This window comes from Megalops cyprinoides, chromosome 22 (genome assembly GCF_013368585.1).
Source record: "Megalops cyprinoides isolate fMegCyp1 chromosome 22, fMegCyp1.pri, whole genome shotgun sequence".
NCBI classification, from domain to species: domain Eukaryota; kingdom Metazoa; phylum Chordata; class Actinopteri; order Elopiformes; family Megalopidae; genus Megalops; species Megalops cyprinoides.
Genome location: NC_050604.1, coordinates 26360802 through 26382694, shown reverse-complemented (window position 1 = coordinate 26382694; position 21893 = coordinate 26360802). Strand labels below are relative to the sequence as shown.

General features: G+C 42.0%; 1 protein-coding gene across 5 annotated transcripts; it reads right to left on the bottom strand.

Annotated features, from left to right (window-relative positions):
• Positions 1–2217: 2217 nt before the first annotated feature.
• On the bottom strand, positions 2218–19410 carry LOC118769943. 5 transcript variants are annotated; one of them, XM_036517372.1, is made up of 14 exons: positions 19331–19410; positions 15974–16270; positions 12928–12948; positions 12659–12679; positions 11642–11662; positions 9726–9746; positions 9445–9465; positions 9004–9024; positions 8563–8583; positions 8155–8235; positions 6540–6569; positions 5070–5090; positions 3066–3131; positions 2218–2966 (listed from the first exon to the last, which is right to left on the bottom strand). In XM_036517372.1, exons 1-14 carry the CDS (start codon positions 19368–19370, stop codon positions 2959–2961), a joined length of 690 nt encoding a protein of 229 aa, XP_036373265.1. In that variant the 5' UTR covers positions 19371–19410; the 3' UTR covers positions 2218–2958. The 5 variants fall into 5 exon arrangements, with proteins under 5 accessions (XP_036373265.1, XP_036373268.1, XP_036373266.1 ...); XM_036517375.1 differs by lacking the exon at positions 3066–3131; XM_036517373.1 differs by lacking the exons at positions 9445–9465; positions 9726–9746.
• Between the last annotated feature and the right edge of the window lie 2483 nt (positions 19411–21893).

Genomic DNA, 21893 nt, shown 5'->3' with positions numbered 1-21893 from the left:
CAATTAAATGAGGAAGAAAAGACAAGTCCTGATATAACAGAAATAGTGCATTCTGAGTTTCATAAGACAGGATAGTGCAAGGCACAAAATTACGCCATAATCAGGATGACTCTCAATATTGAGTAAAACACGGAAAACACATCTACAAAGTCAAAGCTGGCTTACTGACAGCATGTCATTCAGTGAGACTTCACTCTTTCCCCTGGTCATGATGAAACGCACAGTTCAAGCACTGACATTCTTCTCACCTCCTATGAAAACTCCACTCCAAGTAAAAAAGCCTATGGCCTGCTTTCAATGCATATTTCTACAGCATAATTACATTAATTGACATTCTCATAGTGCAGCGTTCCAAGCTTCAGCTGAAAGGCACTACAGTATTTCCCTTTTAAATACTTGAATTAACCCAAAGTAACCAAAAGAGAGAGATAGGAAATTCCAACACCCCAACACACATACCACACACACTCACAAACATGCACACGCGCAACTAGTGCAAGGGTGGCAGGGACACTACACTGCTTTCTTGGCAGCCCCCCAGAGCTCCCTGGGGCTTAGACTCTGACCCAGCACTGCTAGCTGTCCTGAAACACTGGTCTCACAGCAAACTCCGCAACAGACGCTTGTTTACTGTGTGTGTCTAACAGAGTGACTCTGAATGTTTCCAGTGACTTTGCTGTCCTCATTTCCTGCCTTTATGGCCATGCAGATCATCTCTGCCAAGCAAGGAAAAATGAAAAAAGTAACAGGCACTTATAAAAAGTCCTAATAATGCTTGGAAACCACAGAAATACTTTCAAATACTGAGAAGATCAAATTGAAATACTGACATAAACTTATGTGTTATAATTACTCCTTCAAATTTTCACATAATTGTTCCTCCAAATACTATTACAGCATTATTCATGAAAATCAATAACTGTATCAATTTACTACAGGATGAGGCCTTACAATGTCACAGGGTTTGGAACATTCAGATTACCTATGAGGACCAAGTGCACAGCAATCATAGGCAAAACACACCATGTCTTCACTTCCTGTAGCAGCCAGACCCACTTCTGGAGACAGGAAATGAAACGGAGGCGGCATTCTCTGCTGGGTGGAGTCAGATAGGGCTGGCAGGTCTACTTTTCCACTTTTTAAGAAAATTTAAAGAGAGCTGAACAAGTTAGGAAGTCCTCTTAAAAATGATGAAAATGAATACAATGTGAATATAAAAAATGTATAACATGCAGCACAATATACAAGTCATAAGCACAACAGCCAGGTCAAGGAAGAAAAGTAAATGATAAATAAAAAAGCAAAAATGCAGATTATAGCTAATGTGTAAAACTGACACAGGATGTAAGGTCCCCCCTCCTTTAAGGTTTGCTTGCTTTCAGACTCAGTCAGAACTTTACAGGGTGTGAGGATGGCCCTTTGCTCAATTCTTGCACATCATGGCAGTCACTGGAAAATATGGGGAAAGTAACTATAAACTATAACTACAAAAGGACTGCTTATCAGGAAAATAAAGTTGCTGATCAGACTCCTAAATATCAACAGTCTGCATCTAATGTTCTCACCAGCTCATTCGGTGTAATTGACAATCTCTGGTACAAACTAATATGTACCTTAAAGTGGTTAATTGATAAATTTAAGCGTGGAACTAAAAACAAAGAACTGGAAAGCTTCTCAATTGAAATAGCTGTCCAGATATGTACAAAAAATATGATGAATTAATACTTTTATACACACTGGAGTCCAAAATTATTGGGACACTTTTTTTCTGAAAACCCACAATATTTTTGCGGCATATTCCACCAGACACTGGGAGAGTCATATTTATGTCAATGTCAATTTCAGCTTCATCTTCTGTGACCATGTTCCAACCTTGTTAGGTTTATATAGGCTTCAGTATGAGTGTTCAATTAGGGGGCAGGGCAACGTTCAATCAGGCCTAATTGAAGTGATGGTCATCTTTGTTCACTTGCCTGCACTCAATAAGTATGTAGGTACCTTTTAAAATTAAGTTAATGTCATGGAATTGTCAGTTTGTTTGGCAGAATTAATGTATAATTAATTAATTAAAATAATAATACATATTATTAAAATGTTGGAAATAAGGGTAGTCATCAGGCAATCATGTGCCAACCACATAAAGAGATGTTTTGTAACCGTTTTCGCCACACCATAAATTAGGTTCGAGTGATAAAACTAATTGCTACATGGACACATCCACACTTAACCACAAAATGCCCAGGTGTCACAATAATTTTGGACCCTAGTGTACATCTTGTTCACATTCCAATACTAAATTTCTTTCTGCTGCTAATTAATCCTCACAAAATGCCCAGTTAAAGGCTCAATGAACAGCTCAGTGAAAGAGAGCTGATATGAAAGGGAAACCTGCACACAGGCAGTAAGAGCAGGATTGGGAAGCCCTGCACTGGGCTACAGTCTCACTCCTCATACACACATCTGTGTTACAATATTAATGAACTGATGAGGACTGAGAATGAGCCCTGCTTTACTGTATGCAGTAAATCAGATCAAGTTATTCTTCTGTTATTCTTCACATATGTTTTTAAAATTAACATCATATACACAGGTGTCCTGACTACTCAGTAAATGGAAGCTTTGGCAGTTGTTTCAAATAGAATAAACTGAATTTCTGAAAAGAGACACTACAACTTCACTGATAGCAGCATTAATGAAGGGGAGATCAGTACAATGAATCTCTGGCTGAAAAAACTACGCAGACACAGATGTGCACAGATATCTGTATGTGAAAAGGAGGGACAGAACTTATAGACACACAGAAGCACATCACCCACTCAAACCCTCAGTGGGATTGAGCTCAGTGGATTCTGAAAAAAACAGAAGGATCAAAGCTGGGACTAACTGAGAGCTCATGACTGTGAGCAAAGTGGCATCTTCAGGGGACACAAGTCCTTCAGCTGGGTTCCATGGCTGGGATCACATTTCTGTGAGGGAAAAAAGAAAAGCAATGAAAGTAGAACACTCAGTGAAGTCTGACTGACACACTAACCGACGGAGGGACAGAAGCCAGACACTCAGCTAACCTGTGTCCATAACACCCTCCTGTCTCATCATTTTTGAAGACTCTCCATCCTCAATCCCTCTGACACCTTAAAATAAAGCAAAGATGTTGGAAAAGTTACACCAACAGCTGGCCAGTGCTTTCTACATCCCTTCACGTAATCTGGTACTGGGTTTGGTCAAGATGAAAGGAGAAATTAAAGTTACCCGTGACTATCTATCTTTTGCTTCTTTAGAATGGCCAACTGGACTTTTTGTCATCTCTCACTGTGGAGACCGCTGTACCCATGCAAGAGGGGGGGGTGGAATGTAACCCCCCCCCCGATACACTCACACTCAGCCAAAGGATATTATTCACACTGCAAGCTGCACAGCGCACTATAGCAAGCTGGGGGTGGGTGTGGCTTCACTGACATCATCCAAGCAACCTGCAGCTCCCTGAGGAGGCAAGCAGTGCCTGAGAAACAGTTATCCCGTCCCTGTGGGCTGCCAGTCGCCACGGCTGATGACACGGTTGGGTTCAAACCTGGACTGTCAAGCTCACCATGCCCTTAAAGCCCGTGCCTTAACCACTGCATCACTTGGGAGCCCCGCTGCTTGTTTTCAAAGAACAGAAAGGTTTAGCACCTGAAAACATAACTGACCTGCTTGTCTGATATCAGCCAACAAATCTGAATCTACAAACTCTGGGGATCTCCTTATGGGCCAGCTTCTTGTGGGCTCCACAGATACCGGAGCCCCAGTGGGAGTTTTCGACATTGAGGTTTCATTTAAAATTGATGGCATAACACAATGCTCGGCTTTAGAGAGCCAACAACGAATAGTTGACCCCAAAAACACAGTCCTGTGAGTCCCGGCAGAACAAACAGCATGTTAAAATGACCTGGTGCAAGGGTCATTGTAGGTCACGAAACAAATGTTATCTACCAGCATCCCAGTGAAAACGAACAGCATGACAAAGCAACCGAAACTGTTCCTAGCCTCAACCAAATGCTGTCAGCTGGTCTCCCCATCCGACTCCAGTTCAGATCCCGACAGAAACCTGGGGGCTATACTTGGTGCAGTGCCTCAGATCTCACTGTCTTTTTTATGTAACCAAGTGTTAATTTTCAGCGTTAATTTCTTCCTCCTACACTGCCATTTCACTGCCGCAGCTCTGCAACGTGTTGGCCTGTCCTGTGGATCAGATTTCATTTCTCACTTACTCAAGCTCTCCGGCTGTGCAGCTAAATCACCATGTTTGACATCATCTCAGAGGAATGGCCCAGGCTTAAATCTGACTGTCAATATTTACATTATCACTCACGATGTATGCTGATCACCCACAAAAGGGGAAGATGCCGCACGTGAAATGTGTGCGAAATAGTGGCCCTTTCCAGTGTACCTCGTGAACTAGAAATCAAGAACACAACTAAAGCAAAGACAATACTTTTCATTTTTGTGCATAATTTCTTTAGAACTCTACCACAAAATATGACAGAGTGATGCTCACTTTCTGTTGCAGAACGAGGACAAACTGACTCAAAAACAGTTTTTCTCCCACAGCTGTACAAGCTTTAAATGCCACAAAACATAATGTTCACATTCACTGTGCAATAAGGGATCTGTGCAATTAATGCTCAGGGTTCTTCACTCTGCAACAAGGGATCTCTGCAATCTTTCTGATCTGTGCAATTTTTCAATGTAGATATCTCTGGGTGTTTTTACTTGTGTTCTACCATTTTTACTTTTTTTATAGTCTTACTTTTAAATTATTTTATATATTATTTTACTAGCTTTTTTATTGATCTTTGCACTGTTGAGGACTGTACTCAAATTTCGTTGTACATGTTACAATGACAATAAAGAAATTCTGATTCTGATTCTGATTAAAGGTGCTACAGAAACATATTATATACATAGTTATGTAATAAAAGGCAAAGTTCCAAACACAACCTTTTATACCTGTCTTCTTTAACCTTTAATATCTCTCTCTCTCTCACTCTCACACACACACACACACACACATACAGTGAGAGAACACTTACCATCTCTTTTCAATTCTTTGTCTACAATCAGAAAGAAAAAAGTATTAACACACACACACCTCTCCAAGAATATCCTCTTTTCCACACCACCAATTTTTTTTCACAAAACTAAAACAAAATAGTATGTATCTTGAAATGTTAAATCTGATATTGATCCAGTAAGTATTTATACCTGCTGTTGTGACTGTATGTGACTGCATGTGAAGTGTTTCTTACTGTGCAGTGAGTTTGAACTGTCATGTGTGAGACGCCAAAGTCCTGATCATTACTGCTTCTCCCTGTGTGTTTTCTGCAGCCTATTTATATGTCATTGTCTCTCAGCAAGTGAGGCTGGGTAACATGTCTCCTGACATGAGCTTTAACAAGCCTCACACACAGGCTCACTCACACACACACACACACACACACACTCACACACAGGCTCACTCACACACACACACACACAGGCTCACTCACACTGACACACACACAGACTCACTCACACACACACACACGCACACACACACACAGGCTCACTCACACTGACACACACACAGACTCACTCACACACACACACACGCACACACACACACATACTCACACACACACACACGCACACACACACACACACACACAGGCTCACGCACACTGACACACACACATACAGACTCACTCACACACACACACACACAGAGTCACTCACACACACATACACACACACACACACTGTCATGACTGCGGCGTCTTAGTCGGTTGTTTTCTTTTCCCTGTCCATGTGCTTTTGTTTTCCTTGTGTTCTAGCCCTGCCCCGCTCTCCGCCCTGTCTCCGCCCACCTGATTGTCTCTACCTGCCTGCCAGCACACCTGCTTCCCATCACCTCATCACCCTAGTCCTATATCTACCCTGCTTGTCTTTGTCTTGTTTGCCAGTTCGTCTCAGTTTGCTGTTTCGCTACTCGCTGTCTGTTCTGGTTTGCCTGTTGGTTCCTTTTGCTTTGCCTGTTTATTCTTGACTAAGATTTCTGGACCTGATTTGTGGAATGTTTGCTGTGTTTTTCTGGTTTTGGACTTTGCCTGTTTTTCCTGACTTCGTTCCTCATTCTTGCCCCGTGGTTTTGGTTGCCGTGTCTGCCCGGTTTTTGACTCTGCCTGCCCTGACTTCGTTTTGTGGATTACCCGTTTGGATTATTAAACCCGTTTTTGGCATCCATCTCCGCTGTCTGCGCTTGAGTCCCTGCCTGAGTTCTGACACATTAACATACATACATACATACATACATACATACATACACACGTACATACACACATACACACATACACACACACACACACACACACACACACACAGGCTCACTCACACACACTCACACACACACACACACACACACAGGCTCACTCACACACGCGCGCGCACACACACACACAGGCTCACTCACAGGAATACATACAATTATTAACTCTCACACACATGCAGACTGAGAGGACAGTTACCTCTGAGGAGCTCTTCCATGTCGTTTTTCACTGTGATAAAAAAGACAGTGGTGAGTGAGTCCGAGTCATAAACACATATCCTGACATCACCTTTCAACTTGTCTATAATCTTTCTCACACACACTCAATCTCACACACACACACACGCATGCATAATTCAGAGTTATTAGTCCCCTTTGCAGAACACAGCCATAAACCATAAAAGCTGAGCAGATACTTCTGAGAAAATAAAGCAGTTCTGGAACTGAGATGAGCCTTTTCAATACGTATGAATAAAACGGAACAAGTTAAAACATCAGTATCATGTATGTTTAGTTTAAAAAGGAAAAACACCCCTGCACACTTGCAGTGCCGTTTTTCTCACATTCATTGAGTAGATAAAATACAGCAAAAGCAATAGCTGATGAGTCAATTTAAATATTAAATATAAATGTTGTTGAAGTTTGCCGTTTGAAAGTGTATCATATTAGTTGCCCTATAGGCTGTAATTGTACAAATCTGATAGTACTGTGTCCTCAAACAGACGCTGCTCTCAGCTGAGAACTGTCTCATTGTGGAACTGTACACATCCTGTCCCCGTACTGTCGCTATACTTGCTGTATGCACTTTTGTAAGTCGCTTTGGATAAAAGCGTCTGCTAAATAAATAAATGTAAATTTAAATGTAAATATGCATAGCTTACCCACCATATGAATTACAACATGACAATGTATTGTTCAAATTGTTATATGAGGCGGACGATTTAAAACTGAGTGCAGGGGATATTTATAAAGGCATCTGTGTGCTGTAGCAACCCACACAAGCCCTGGCTGAAGCACATGGACACTGATGGACACTGATGGAGAGGAGATCTTCTGTAAGTTACAGGTTCAGATCACCAACTAGCTAGCAAGCTTGCAGCTTGAAGTGATTCTATACCTTACAACTGCTCTGGGACAATGTTTCCAGCTGTCTCACTGCACTGGAGGTTGTCTGTCCTGCATTATTTCCATGAAAACTGCATTTATTTAACAGTCTTGTCATGGTGACTATAAAATGTATTAAGTGTAGGCAAGCACATATAGACTAGCTATCTAACAAGCAACCTTTTCGGCTATAGCAACCTTACTACAACTGAATCCACAAGGTGCTCACCCTTCAAACACAACTGTGTTAAAATGTAAGGAATACCTTTTGTGTTTGTTAGAGAGTTCACTGGAGCATTATTACATGAGCTGAAGTCACACTGTGCAGGCTGAACAGGTTCTGACTACTTCACTTGAATGGGGGAGGCAGGTGCGCTTTAATGTCTGTCAGGGAGGTTTTCTTTGCATGAAGGGCTCCGCTGTCACTGGGAGCAGAGTGCATCTGTACGCTACCAACCTGCCCATCACTACCACAGTCTGTCAGGTATTACAGATAATATGTGCCCAATCTGTCCGTGTAACTGCCAGAGAGAGACTACCTGAAAGCCTCTGTAAAGAGTTCCCACTGTCTCTCTGTTCTGCATTAACAGAAGTGTAGCTCCACTCCCTTTGGTCTACCCAGCTCAGACACGCCTCCTCCCTGCTGCTAAAAATTGAGGGATTGAGGGTGTGACACTGACAGAGCTCAAAGCAGCCTGAGTGATACTTACGCTGACGCTGACGGCGAATTACGAATAAAAACACTACTGCAGCACAGAGTATGACCAGGACGCTGACAGCAATGATGCCGCCTAAGAGACAAGGCACAAAGAGACACAATATAGTCCAAGCACTCAAGAATACGCTTCTTCAACTTTCTATAAACCCTTGTTTAATATCAGACAACATAAGATAATATCAATTACCATGTTTGTGTACAAACAGTTGTTAAAACATTTTTAGACATTCCTTAACAAAATGTATGTATTTGTTATAACATATAACAAACATTCCCATTTTTCCGAATCTGATGCAGCATGATTGATTAATTTCAGTGAGAGCTGAGCTGGTGATTATATGCATGTGACAGTAGAGTCCCTCTGACTCAGATTCCAGAGGGGGATTGTGGGAGTTCTTACCTTTAAGTCCTCCGATTTCACCTATAGAAAACGACCAGGGCCACATGGGAAAGAGACACAAAACATCCAGAATCAGAAAAACTGTGTGGATACTGATACTCATAATGTAGATTGTTCACTTGTTCGAATGTTTCACTGATGCTCTCTGAAGAAGTCCTTTTAATAACGTGGCTAAGTATACCTACTTCTGTAACTTGCTAAATCGCTCTGGAGAATTATCCCCCATAAATAAATGAAACTGCAGTCTGTACTCTGTGTGGAAGGGAAATTAACCTGGATTTAAAATGAGCTGTATTAGACTTCAGCAGGCAAGCTAAAGAAAGCAAGAGATGGGGAGGGATGCAGAACTGGTGATGATGTGCATGTGACAGTAGGGTCCCTCTGACTCAGAGACTCCAGTGTGCAGCTGTGGGCAGAGAGGGGGATTATGGGAGGTCTTACCTCCGAGTTCTCCGAGTTTGCCTTCAGGGCAGGTCCAGGGCCACATAGGAAGGAGACACAAAACATCCAGAATCAGAAAAACTGTGTGGATACTGATACTCATAATGTAGATTGTTCACTTGTTCGAATGTTTCACTGATGCTCTCTGAAGAAGTCCTTTTAATAACGTGGCTAAGTATACCTACTTCTGTAACTTGCTAAATCGCTCTGGAGAATTATTCCCCATAAATAAATGAAACTGCAGTCTGTACTCTGTGTGGAAGGGAAATTAAACTGGAACTAAAATGAGCTGTATTAGACTTCAGCAGGCAAGCTAAAGAAAGCAAGAGATGGGGAGGGCTGCAGAACTGGTGATGATGCGCATGTGACAGTAGGGTCCCTCTGACTCAGAGACTCCAGTGTGCAGCTGTGGGCAGAGAGGGGGATTGTGGGAGGTCTTACCTCCGAGTTCTCCGAGTTTGCCTTCAGGGCAGGTCCAGGGCCACATAGGAAAGAGACACAAAACATCCAGAATCAGTAAAACTGTGTGGATACTGTTATGTAGATCATTCACTTATTCAAATGTGTTTCTGAATCTGTATGATTATTAATGTAGCCAAATATTATCTACTTCTGTACCCCGATATCAAAGTCACTGTGGATACTTATTCCCTATAAATAAATGAAACTGCAGTCTGTACTGTATAGCTTTGGGCAGAGAGGGGGATTGTGGGAGTTCTTACCTTCGAAATGTCTGTCTTGGTCTACAGGGCAGGTTCAGGGCCACACAAGAAAAGACAGAAAACATCCAGATTCAGAAAAACTGTGTGGATACTGATACTCATAATGTAGATCATTCACTTGTTCAAATGTGTCCCTGATGCTCTCTGAAGAAGTCCTTTTAATAACGTGGCTAAGTATACCTACTTCTGTAACTTGCTAAATCGCTCTGGATTATTATCCCCCATAAATAAATGAAACTGCAGTCTGTACTCTGTGTGGAAGGGAAATTAACGTGGATTTAAAATGAGCTGTATTAGACTTCAGCAGGCAAGCTAAAGAAAGTAAGAGATGGGGAGGGTTGCAGAACTGGTGATGATGTGCATGTGACAGTAGAGTACCCCTGACTCAGAGACTCCAGTGTGCAGCTGTGGGCAGAGAGAGGGATTGTGGGAGGTCTTACCTCCGAGTTTTCCGAGTTTGCCTTCAGGGCAGGTCCAGGGCCACATGGGAAAGAGACACAAAACATCCAGAATCAGAAAAACTGTGTGGATACTGATACTCATAATGTAGATTGTTCACTTGTTCGAATGTTTCACTGATGCTCTCTGAAGAAGTCCTTTTAATAACGTGGCTAAGTATACCTACTTCTGTAACTTGCTAAATCGCTCTGGAGAATTATTCCCCATAAATAAATGAAACTGCAGTCTGTACTCTGTGTGGAAGGGAAATTAAACTGGAACTAAAATGAGCTGTATTAGACTTCAGCAGGCAAGCTAAAGAAAGTAAGAGATGGGGAGGGCTGCAGAACTGGTGATGATGTGCATGTGACAGTAGAGTCTCCCTGACTCAGAGACTCCAGTGTGCAGCTGTGGGCAGAGAGGGGGATTGTTGGAGTGCTTACCTTTGAGTTCTTTGATTTCACCTATAGGAAACGACCAGGGCCACATGGGAAAGAGACACAAAACATCCAGAATCAGTAAAACTGTGTGGATACTGTTATTCATAATGTAGATCATTCACTTCTTCAAATGTGTTACTGATGTTTTCTGAATCTGTACTTTTATTAATGTAGCCAAATATTATCGACTTCTATACCCCGATATCAAAGTCTCTGTGGATACTTATTCCCCATAAATAAATGAAACCGCAGTCTGCGCTGTATAGCTGTGGGCAGAGAGGGGGATTGTGGGAATTCTTACCTTCGAAATGACTGTCTTGGTCTACAGGGCAGGTCCAGGACCACACAAGAAAAGACAGAAAACATCCAGATTCAGTAAAACTGTGTGGATACTATTACTCATAATGTAGATCATTCACTTGTTCAAATGTGTCCCTGATGCTTTCCGAATGTGTCCTTTAATTAATGTGGCAAAATAATATCGACTTCTGTACCTCAATATCAAAGTCACTGTGGATAGTTATTCCCTATAAATAAATGAAACTGCAGTCTGTACTGTGTAACTGTAGGCAAAGAGGGGGATTGTGGGAGTTTTTACCTTCGAAATGTCTGTCTTGCTCTACAGGGCAGGTCCAGGGCCACACAAGAAAAGACAGAAAACATCCAGATTCAGTAAAACTGTGTGGATACTGTTACTCATAATGTAGATCATTCACTTGTTCAAATGTGTCCCTGATGCTCTCTGAAGAAGTCCTTTTAATAACGTGGCTAAGTATACCTACTTCTGTAACTTGCTAAATCGCTCTGGATTATTATCCCCCATAAATAAATGAAACTGCAGTCTGTACTCTGTGTGGAAGGGAAATTAACATGGATTTAAAATGAGCTGTATTAGACTTCAGCAGGCAAGCTAAAGAAAGCAAGAGATGGGGAGGGTTGCAGAACTGGTGATGATGTGCATGTGACAGTAGAGTACCCCTGACTCAGAGACTCCAGTGTGCAGCTGTGGGCAGAGAGAGGGATTGTGGGAGGTCTTACCTCCGAGTTCTCCGAGTTTGCCTTCAGGGCAGGTCCAGGGCCACATAGGAAAGAGACACAAAACATCCAGAATCAGTAAAACTGTGTGGATACTGTTATGTAGATCATTCACTTATTCAAATGTGTTTCTGAATCTGTATGATTATTAATGTAGCCAAATATTATCTACTTCTGTACCCCGATATCAAAGTCACTGTGGATACTTATTCCCCATAAATAAATGAAACTGCAGTCTGTACTGTATAGCTTTGGGCAGAGAGGGGGATTGTGGGAGTTCTTACCTTCGAAATGTCTGTCTTGGTCTACAGGGCAGGTCCAGGGCCACACAAGAAAAGACAGAAAACATCCAGATTCAGTAAAACTGTGTGGATACTGTTACTCATAATGTAGATCATTCACTTGTTCAAATGTGTCCCTGATGCTTTCCGAATGTGTCCTTTAATTAATGTGGCAAAATAATATCAACTTCTGTACCTCAATATCAAAGTCACTGTGGATACTTATTCCCTATAAATAAATGAAACTGCAGTCTGTACTGTGTAGCTGTGGGCAGAGAGGGGGATTGTGGGAGTTCTTACCTTCGAAATGTCTGTCTTGCTCTACAGGGCAGGTCCAGGGCCACACAAGAAAAGACAGAAAACATCCAGATTCAGTAAAACTGTGTGGATACTGTTACTCATAATGTAGATCATTCACTTGTTCGAATGTGTCCCTGATGCTCTCTGAAGAAGTCCTTTTAATAACGTGGCTAAGTATACCTACTTCTGTAACTTGCTAAATCGCTCTGGAGAATTATTCCCCATAAATAAATGAAACTGCAGTCTGTACTCTGTGTGGAAGGGAAATTAAACTGGAACTAAAATGAGCTGTATTAGACTTCAGCAGGCAAGCTAAAGAAAGCAAGAGATGGGGAGGGCTGCAGAACTGGTGATGATGCGCATGTGACAGTAGGGTCCCTCTGACTCAGAGACTCCAGTGTGCAGCTGTGGGCAGAGAGGGGATTGTGGGAGTTCTTACCCTCAAGTTTTCTGATTTCCCCTTCAGGGCAGGTCCAGGGACACATGGGAAAGAGACACAAAACATCCAGAATCAGTAAAACTGTGTGGATACTGTTATGTAGATCGTTCACTTATTCAAATGTGTTTATGAATCTGTATGATTATTAATGTAGCCAAATATTATCTACTTCTGTACCCCGATATAGTCACTGTGGATACTTATTCCCCATAAATAAATGAAACTGCAGTCTGTACTGTGTAGCTGTGGGCAGTTGTGGGAGTTTTTACCTTTGAGAACTTCATTTTGGGCTATGAGGCAGGTCCAGGGCCACATGAAAAAGAGACACAAAACATCCAGAATCAGTGTGGATACTGTTATTCATAATGTAGATTGTTCACTTCTTCAAATGTGCTACTGATGCTCTCTGAAGAAGTCCTTTCAATAATGTGGCTAATTCTATGTACTTCTGTAACTTGCTAAGTCGCTCTGGATCATTATTCCCTATTAATAAATGAAACTGCAGTCTGTACTCTGTGTGGAAGGGAAATTAAACTGGAACTAAAATGAGCTGTGTTAGACTTCAGCAGGCAAGCTAAAGAAAGTGATGAGGAGTGTGGCAGAACTGGTGATGATAGAGCACAAATCAGCACGTGCCCCTGACTGCTGTACTGAAGTCAGTGACAGGAAAAACAAAGCAGGGTCATTCATGAGGTACAGAGTACCATTTTATAATGATAATAAGTACATTTCTGCCGCTACGGTGTGGTAAGTAATAGCGTATTACCCGATGACTGGAAGCACCAGGACAGCACTGACATGCAGCTGGCAGGGGATTGTCAGAAATGTTATTTGACTAAATAATCTCATTAATATTCACAAGTGTTTATGAAATATTAACAATACCTGAACCGATTTGCGTGTAAAGTAGCTAGCTAGTCTACTAGCTAGAAATGAAACCAGGCCAGCAAGCTAAATAAAAATGAAGTTGCCTTGTCACAGTCCAGGTCAACACATTAAATAAAGTAATTACTGCCACCTGTCTCTTGGGTAGACAGCAAACTAGAGGCACACTTGCTAGCTAGCTATTTAGCATGCTTGCTATTGCAAGTAGCTTGGTTAAGTTGCCAGAATAAAACCTCAAATGTATCAACACAAAATAAAGAGGCAGTAGATCAGAGATATTTACTGCAATCACTGTTCATGTATTAATCGGTAGCAGCACTCGAATACAATAGAATTATAGACCTGCTAGGGAAGGTACAACAAGAATTTTGCATGTGGAATTAATAAGATCTTATGAATGCAGCCCTATTTGGGATGAAAATTAATATTGTCACGTTTTAAGGAGGACAGGAGGAAATATTTCTTTGTTGACTATTTTGTAATGGTGGGAGATAACACTGGGCCACTACTGCAGGGCAATGAGGCGGGAAACACTGGTTTATTTAAAGAGGAAAAAATAGAGCACATTTGTTGTTTTATCCATTTTTGATTGCCAACATGGGCAACTAGGAAACAGGGAATGGTTGCCAAATTGTCTTGATCAGTGTAACCTGGCAAATGTGAAGTGCAGATCAATTTGCACGTGCAAACGATGCTTTGCTAGATAGAAACAGATTGGTACAATTCTTCTCTCTTAAGTGCAAAGAGGTTTCTTAAGCCCTCTTAAGTGCAAAGAGGTTTCTTAAGCCCTCTTAAGTGCAAAGAGGTTTCTTAAGCCCTCTTAAGTGCAAAGTATGTAGAAGGACCAAGTCTTTCAAACTTGTGTGAAGTCCACAAGATTGTTACAGACTATATCAAAACTGTTTTTAAACTAAAGCGGTATCGGCAGCTATGAATTCAGTAATTTATAAATATACCTCAAGGTTCTTCTCCTGTGGAAATTGGCTACACACCTGCTACACAGAAAACTTCATCCTCAACACCCAATTGCCACCTACAGCTTATATTACACACTATCACTCATTTTCTGAATGAATACTGGAGACACAGACTATAGTATGTATTGTGACTGGCTGTGGAAACTCTGAACAGAAGCTTCACCTACCAGCAGATCCCCTTTCATATTTTTACAGATTCATATTTCTGAGGCAAGTCCAAGACAAGCGATTCCCTCAGGGGTGCAACAGCAGTGACCCACTCTGGATATGAGCCTGTATCCATCTGGTAAAAAGCTCAACTCTCTAAACACTCTGACACATATATACAGAGACAGTACTGCACTGCCACATTAGTAATACAGTAGATACACAGAGACAGTACTGTACTGCCACATTAGTGATACAGTAGATACACAGAGACAGTACTGTACTGCCACATTAGTGATACAGTAGATACACAGAGACAGTACTGTACTACCACATTAGTGATACAGTAGATACACAGAGGCAGTACTGCACTGCCACATTAGTAATACAGTAGATACACAGAGACAGTACTGTACTGCCACATTAGTGATACAGTAGATACACAGAGACAGTACTGTACTGCCACATTAGTGATACAGTAGATACACAGAGACAGTACTGCACTGCCACATTAGTAATACAGTAGAGACAGTACTGTACTGCCACATTAGTAATACAGTAGATACTGTCAGGCAGCACAGGCTAGGACTCAGTCGCAGACCCAAAAGCACGAGGGTTTCCGGGCAGAATAGTGAAAACACACGGCAGAATCGAAAAACCAGTACACAGGCAGGGTCAAAACCAGAGAGGCAGTCCAAGGGAAAATCCAGAAACGGGAAAGTCAGAACGGGCAGGGTCGGAAAACGGGAGGGCACGATCGGGCGAACAAAGCAAAGCGGCAGGCAAAAAACGGAATCAAAAAACAGGCAGGTCGAATCTCAAAACACAGCGAACAATGGAAACGGCGGGGACGAAACAGGTAGAAAACTACTGCTACGAACTAGCAAAGACTGCACAGCAAGCAGGGCATATAAAGGGACAGTCCGACGAGGGGATGAGATGCAGGTGCGCAGGTAATCAGGCGGAGACAGGGCGGAGAGAAGGGCAGGGCAGAAACACAAGGGAAAAAAAAAAAAAAAAAAAGAAAAAACAAAAGCACAGGGCTAGGAGGCGGGAGCACTGACAGTTACACAGAGACAGTACTGTACTGCCACATTAGTAATACAGTAGATACACAGAGACAGTACTGTACTGCCACATTAGTGATACAGTAGGAACACAGAGACAGTGCTGTACTGCCACATTAGTAATACAGTAGATACACAGAGACAGTGCTGTACTGCCACATTAGTGATACAGTAGATACACAGAGACAGTGCTGTACTGCCACATTAGTAATACAGTAGATACAGACAGTGGTACTTACTGTATACAGTCAGCTTGTATACAGACAGCTTTGGTTGGCCTTCATCGTTATTCTGCACTCTGTACTCTCCAGAATCCTCCTTCTTCAGGTCAGTGATGGAGAAGAGTCCAGTGCTGCTGTCCCACTGCAGTCTGCCTGTGAACCTCCTATCAAGGTTAAGCGTGCCCTGACCATTGGTGACGTCTCCTATGACAGCACCGTTGAATGAAAAAGTCCCCATGGTTTTCACTGCAGCTTGGAAAATGACTTTCTCTCCCTCCGTGCCATTCAGCACCTGAGCAGAGGATGCAGACAGTGCTGGACACACAGAGAAAAACGATATTAGGGAGAATCACTGGATAAATCACAGTCATCAATCACACAGACACTGAAATCTACAAAAACATGATTATTAAAGTAATTCACTGGCATACATCTGCCAACTGATAAACACTGGCAATGACCAATTTCTTTCTTTCCTTTCTTTCACTGTCAGGAAATGTTAACTATAACAATGTATGTCACCATGAAACCTATTTCAAATCAGCTGGTGCAGAAGCCAGTACAAAGTGCGTCTCCAATATCTGGGTTAAACCCTGCTTCTTGGGGTATTTATGTTGGCTGATGGCTTAATCATTGGGCTGCCGTCTCTCTTCAGCACCTACATGAAGTAGTTAAAACTATGACAGCAGAACTTACTGGTCTTCCCTGCCTATCGATTGCTGCTCCGCACCCATCTGCAGCTGGTCATGGTGAACAGCACAAACACTGTTCTACATGAAGTTACATGAAACAGTAGTAGGAAACACTGGGTACATCTGCTTTGGAATTGAGCTTATTAATTTGGTAATTAGTTTGGTAATACAGTTCAAATAGTAATAATAGCCCAAATTTAATAGTTCAAGATTCATTTTCATATCAATCATTGTAACTGCAGAACTACACTATACGGACAAAAGTATTTGGCCACACCTGTTTGTCAGGGTTTGGGCTAGGCCCCTTATCTCCAGTGAAGGGCAATCTTAATGCTTCAGCATACCAAGACATTTTGGACAATGCTATGCTTCCAACTTTGTGGCAACAGTTTGGGGAAGGCCCTTTTCTATTCCAACATGACTGTGCCCCTGTGCACAAAGCAAGGGCTATAAAGACTGGTTTGATGAGTTCGGTGTGGAAGAACTTGACTGGCCTGCACAGAGCCCTGACCTCAACCCCATCAAGCACCTTTGGGATGAACTGGAACAGAGATTGCGAGCCAGACCTTCTCGTCCAACATCAGTGCCTGACCTCATAAATGCTCTACAGAATGAATGGGCACAAATTCCCACAGAAACACTCCAAAATCTTGTAGAAAGCCTTCCAAGAAGAGTGGAAGCTGTTATAGCTGCAAAAGGGGGACCAACTCCATATTAAAATATATGTATTTGAATACAATGTCCCTGTTGGTGTAATGGTCAGGCGTCCGAATACTTTTGTCCATATAGTGTATTTTAATTCAAGTACTTCCACTGACTCACTTCAAACACAGGTGCAGCCACTGCGCGCAGAGGCACGGACAGTCACAGCACACTCCACTCAAGTTCCCCGCCTACTTCTATGCGCATTTTGAAGTAGCGCATCGAAGATGCGGAATGGAAACGGCCAAAATTTTACGGTGCTGGAGGTGGACAAGAAAGACCTAGAAAGACTTTCTCGCTAACAAGTTTCTTTTTGGGTGATCAGACGGAAAACCCAAAAGATCACCTGGCTATACTACATGTTTCAGTGGCATAACCCCGTTACTCGCTTCAACCGGACAGATCGAAACATTCCAATTTGCGTATCTCAATGATATTAGGAAAGACCGCTTTAAAGGTTGTCAACGATGCCACGGAAACATAGCTACGGACAAGCTGCTGTATCAGTTTTGGCCTTATGCATCTTTTTTTAATTGTATTTGCATGCAGCATGCATATAGATGCAGCCGTATCGGATGCAAATCCGTTAACCTTTACCCTCTTAAGAACAAGCAGGTCATTTAGCGTAAAAGCCCGCAAGCACTAAACAAATCAGTTCACAGAACACCGATTCCTTCAGTGCCTACAGTTCGTTCAACCAGTTCTTTCAGTTTGTAACTGAGTCTGCTGCCGTTTACCAGCTCACTACTGATTGCTTCAGCTCTTCCAGTTCATTCTGATCTTTCAGTGAATCTCGTTCAGTTCATTCAGTGCATTTCCTTCTTCGGCCACAGGGTGACGCCGCCCGTGGTGATGCTGCGCTATATTTTAATACTGCCGAAATGCTGTTTTGTAAAAAATCGAACACTTAATCAAGCGCATTAGACAGATACCAACATTTTATAAAACGAATACCACAATTTTTTAGCTATTAATGAAGCTAGATCTTAAGGTTAGCTTGTTATTAGATAGCTACTTATTCTTCGCAATATCTTTTTGGAAATGTATTCTATAGCTATATGTAGACATATAGTACATGTAGACAACAGTACACAGCAAAGTATGATACCTATTTAGAATATTCTACCCGTTACCACTATAGCATCACAAATGACTTCATAATTTGTTGTACTCGTTCCTGAGCTGAATGTCAGTCACAGGTGGAAGCTTTTGTTTTTTCCCGGTGTGCATGTGATGAAGGCATGATCTGTACATTGAAATGTCAGACTTCAGGACACGTTTGCTCACACCACTTTACGAGTAAAAACAATCTGTGATGCAGTGATAAGAGAATTCTTTAAAGATCAGGAATCACCCTCTATTAACCATTTTGAAAAAGGATGGGTGTGATCTAAACTGTGAATATAGTGTGATCTAAACTGTGATCTACAGTGTGCTCGCATGCGCAGATTTAAAAAAGATAAATTCCAAAAGTTGGCGAGACAAAAATTCCCACGAAAATTTCGAAAATTACTGGAAATTGTGGGCAGCCCACATGCCTGCTGTTTTGTCTTCCATAACCCTCGGTTTAGGAAGTGTGCTTTCACTTTACTACACTCATATCAGCCTTTCTTTTCGGACTTCGATTTTTAATTAGCTAACAGTTTTGGCGCACATATTTCTTTGGCCCTCACCTGTCAATTAAGAGGATTGTGAAATCGAAATTTTGATTTCACTGCCAACTTCTTAAGTTTACTTGTCGTTAAACGAGCAAGTCTAAAACCACCTCATAGCAGACTTCCAGCAGTTAGGCGATAAAATGCGCGTTTAACGGAATTACTGGTCGGACATTTGCCGAGAGCAGTTCTTACTTTCGATTTACTTGCGCTGTCAAATAACCATTTACCTTAAACTAGATACATGGCTACTTTCTAGAAAGTCACAACAACTTCAGAGATGCCTCGCTCTTTCCAGGAGAAGAAAGTTGGTATTTGATACTTACCGGTCACGCAAAACAGACAAATTGATAAAGTATTCCTCATGTTTGCTCTTCAGGATGTCAGGGCTGAGTCGCGTTAAGCGTTCTGCGCATGTATTAGTGATCAGAATGGGGACAGGAGCCGCACATAACGGCAACGCCCATATATGAGGAATTAGAAAATGGCGCTGGCAACAAGTAGCCCTTTTTGGTTCTCACATATTATAATGAAGTCATTACAGTCATTACTGTAGACTTGAGATAATATTAACATAATTTATCTCCAAGAAATACTTTTACATACACAAAATAACGAGCACAAACGGTTATGTTAAAACAACTTGCACACTATGAAATTAACTGCCTGTAGGCCTATTCTTATCAGCTACTATGACTGATTAGTTAAGTGATGTCACACCATTGGTGCAGTGCCGGTTCTAGCTAAGCATAAGACACCCCAAAAGACTCAATAGAGTAGTCCCCCCTTATCCGCGGGGGATATGTTCCAAGACCCCCAGTGGATGCATGAAACCGCGGATAGTACCGAACCCTATATAGTTTTTTCCTATACATAAGTGCCTAACAGGCGGGTAGTGTATACAACGTGGATACGCTGGACGCTCAGGACCTAGTCAATACAATCACAGAAACCTTTATGATATCACCTCAATGAAAGTTAGGCCTAACCAAATCAATAATTTGCTAGTTAAGTTGAAATCGTTTTGCTGCAGGCTACACACATTATCATGATGAAACTGTGCGAAATTATATCCTATGTTATGTCAGCTAGTTGGACAGAAAACGGCATATTGTCGCCCTATGTGTAATAGAATAGCAAGCAACATAGGCTAACAAACATGTTTATACAGGCCAGTTTCATTACATGCATGATATTATACTCATAAAGAGATGACATAGCTGCATACATTTATCTTTTGTGCGTTTCTGCTCTTCCTCTTTCCTCTGTTTCCTCAGCTGGGCACCTGATGGCTTAGACCTTTTCTTATCCATTTGTGTTGATTTGGCACTCGAGCATCAATACATTACCCATCCCTCAACACTGTCAACCAAGCGTCAAGACTAAACCAATTCACCTTGGTGGTGTGCAGACTTTTTTTGGAAGGAACACTGAATGAAATACCAGAGATCTAGCATCACCGGCAGGGGCTGGATGTAGCTGCCTGGGCGGGTTACTGGAAACTGGCCCTTTGAGGTCTCCTCCACGCCCCACCTCCCAGGTGAGTCACGTGTGGATTCTGTGCCTTCTCTTTTATTTTTTAATTACCTTCGTTTACATCTCCCTTCACCCTTCACCCTCTCACACACTGACCCGTACTTATTTTAAGTACTCAGTTATTTTAAAATATATTAAAGGCCAGAAGCCAGGTTCGGTAGCTGGACTGGGTATATTCAGGCTTGGCCCCATAAAATACAGAGGGGTGCACCTGCAATCCATGGGGGTGCACAAAAAGTCATAAATACTATGTAGACATCGGAATATAAGGAGACAATTGGAGGTGCACTGAGGTCCGTCTGGGGGTGCAATGCACCCCTAAGCACTCCCATTGCACCGGGCCTGGGTTTATTGCCTCTGATAACCCTCCCACTGGTGCCGCACCCCAGGGCTATGGGAGGAGAGGCCACTTTCATACTAATAAGGCCCAAGATCGAGTCACAATTAAATAGCTGATTTGCCAAAATCAGGTTCTCAGGCAATACAGGTTGATTAAAGGGGCTGTCAGTGAGAAAGCGGTCAAAACATGACAATCAAGAGAGACGAATCTTATTCTCACAGTCTGAAATCCTTACCCAAACGGCACTGGTGAGGGGAAAATGTCATTGCCACCTTTTCATGCAGCTGACTCCATCATTCTCCCATCCAGGTACACCAACACGCAGAAGACTGCAGCTGTCATGGAAAAGTCTCTGGCTCCCTCTGCTGGGCAGAGAGTGTCCTGCACCATCATCTGGTCAAATATGCATCAGCATCTTTCCAATATTCAATGGTCTCTGTGGCCGCTCAGCTTGTTAAGAGGGACTGTGGGCTAAACTGGCTGCATTTTCTGTGTATCAGAGTGCCACTGCAAAGGTCATACAACTCAGGGCAATGAAGAGTCGCTCATTGGAGTGGAGTCATTGAACACATGCCAATGACTGGTAAACCAAGTGAATACAATGACTCCCCCTGAATAGGCTGATTCAACGATTAACTCATTCAATAATCTACAATAATAAAACAGTAAATATTGATACTTACAGTACCAATTAATAATGGATGTCATATCCAATTCTAAAGTGTATCTTATTCTTAGTAAGTATACAAAACACAAGGCCACCTAACACTCTTTATACCTTCTAAATGCAGTGATAATAAAATTGAGAAAATACAGAAGGGACAATCACAGCAAAAGCAACCAGTAAGATGGAGAAAAAACAAGATGAACCACAAATTCATTGAGTCCTATAGGCCACTGTACCTAGAAAGAATCAAATCATCTAAATGATCAATGTTACCCCCTGAGTCTGGAGAAGGAATCCCAAAACAAAAACTAATTTTGGAACCCCCTACAGGATTTGAGAGGAATTT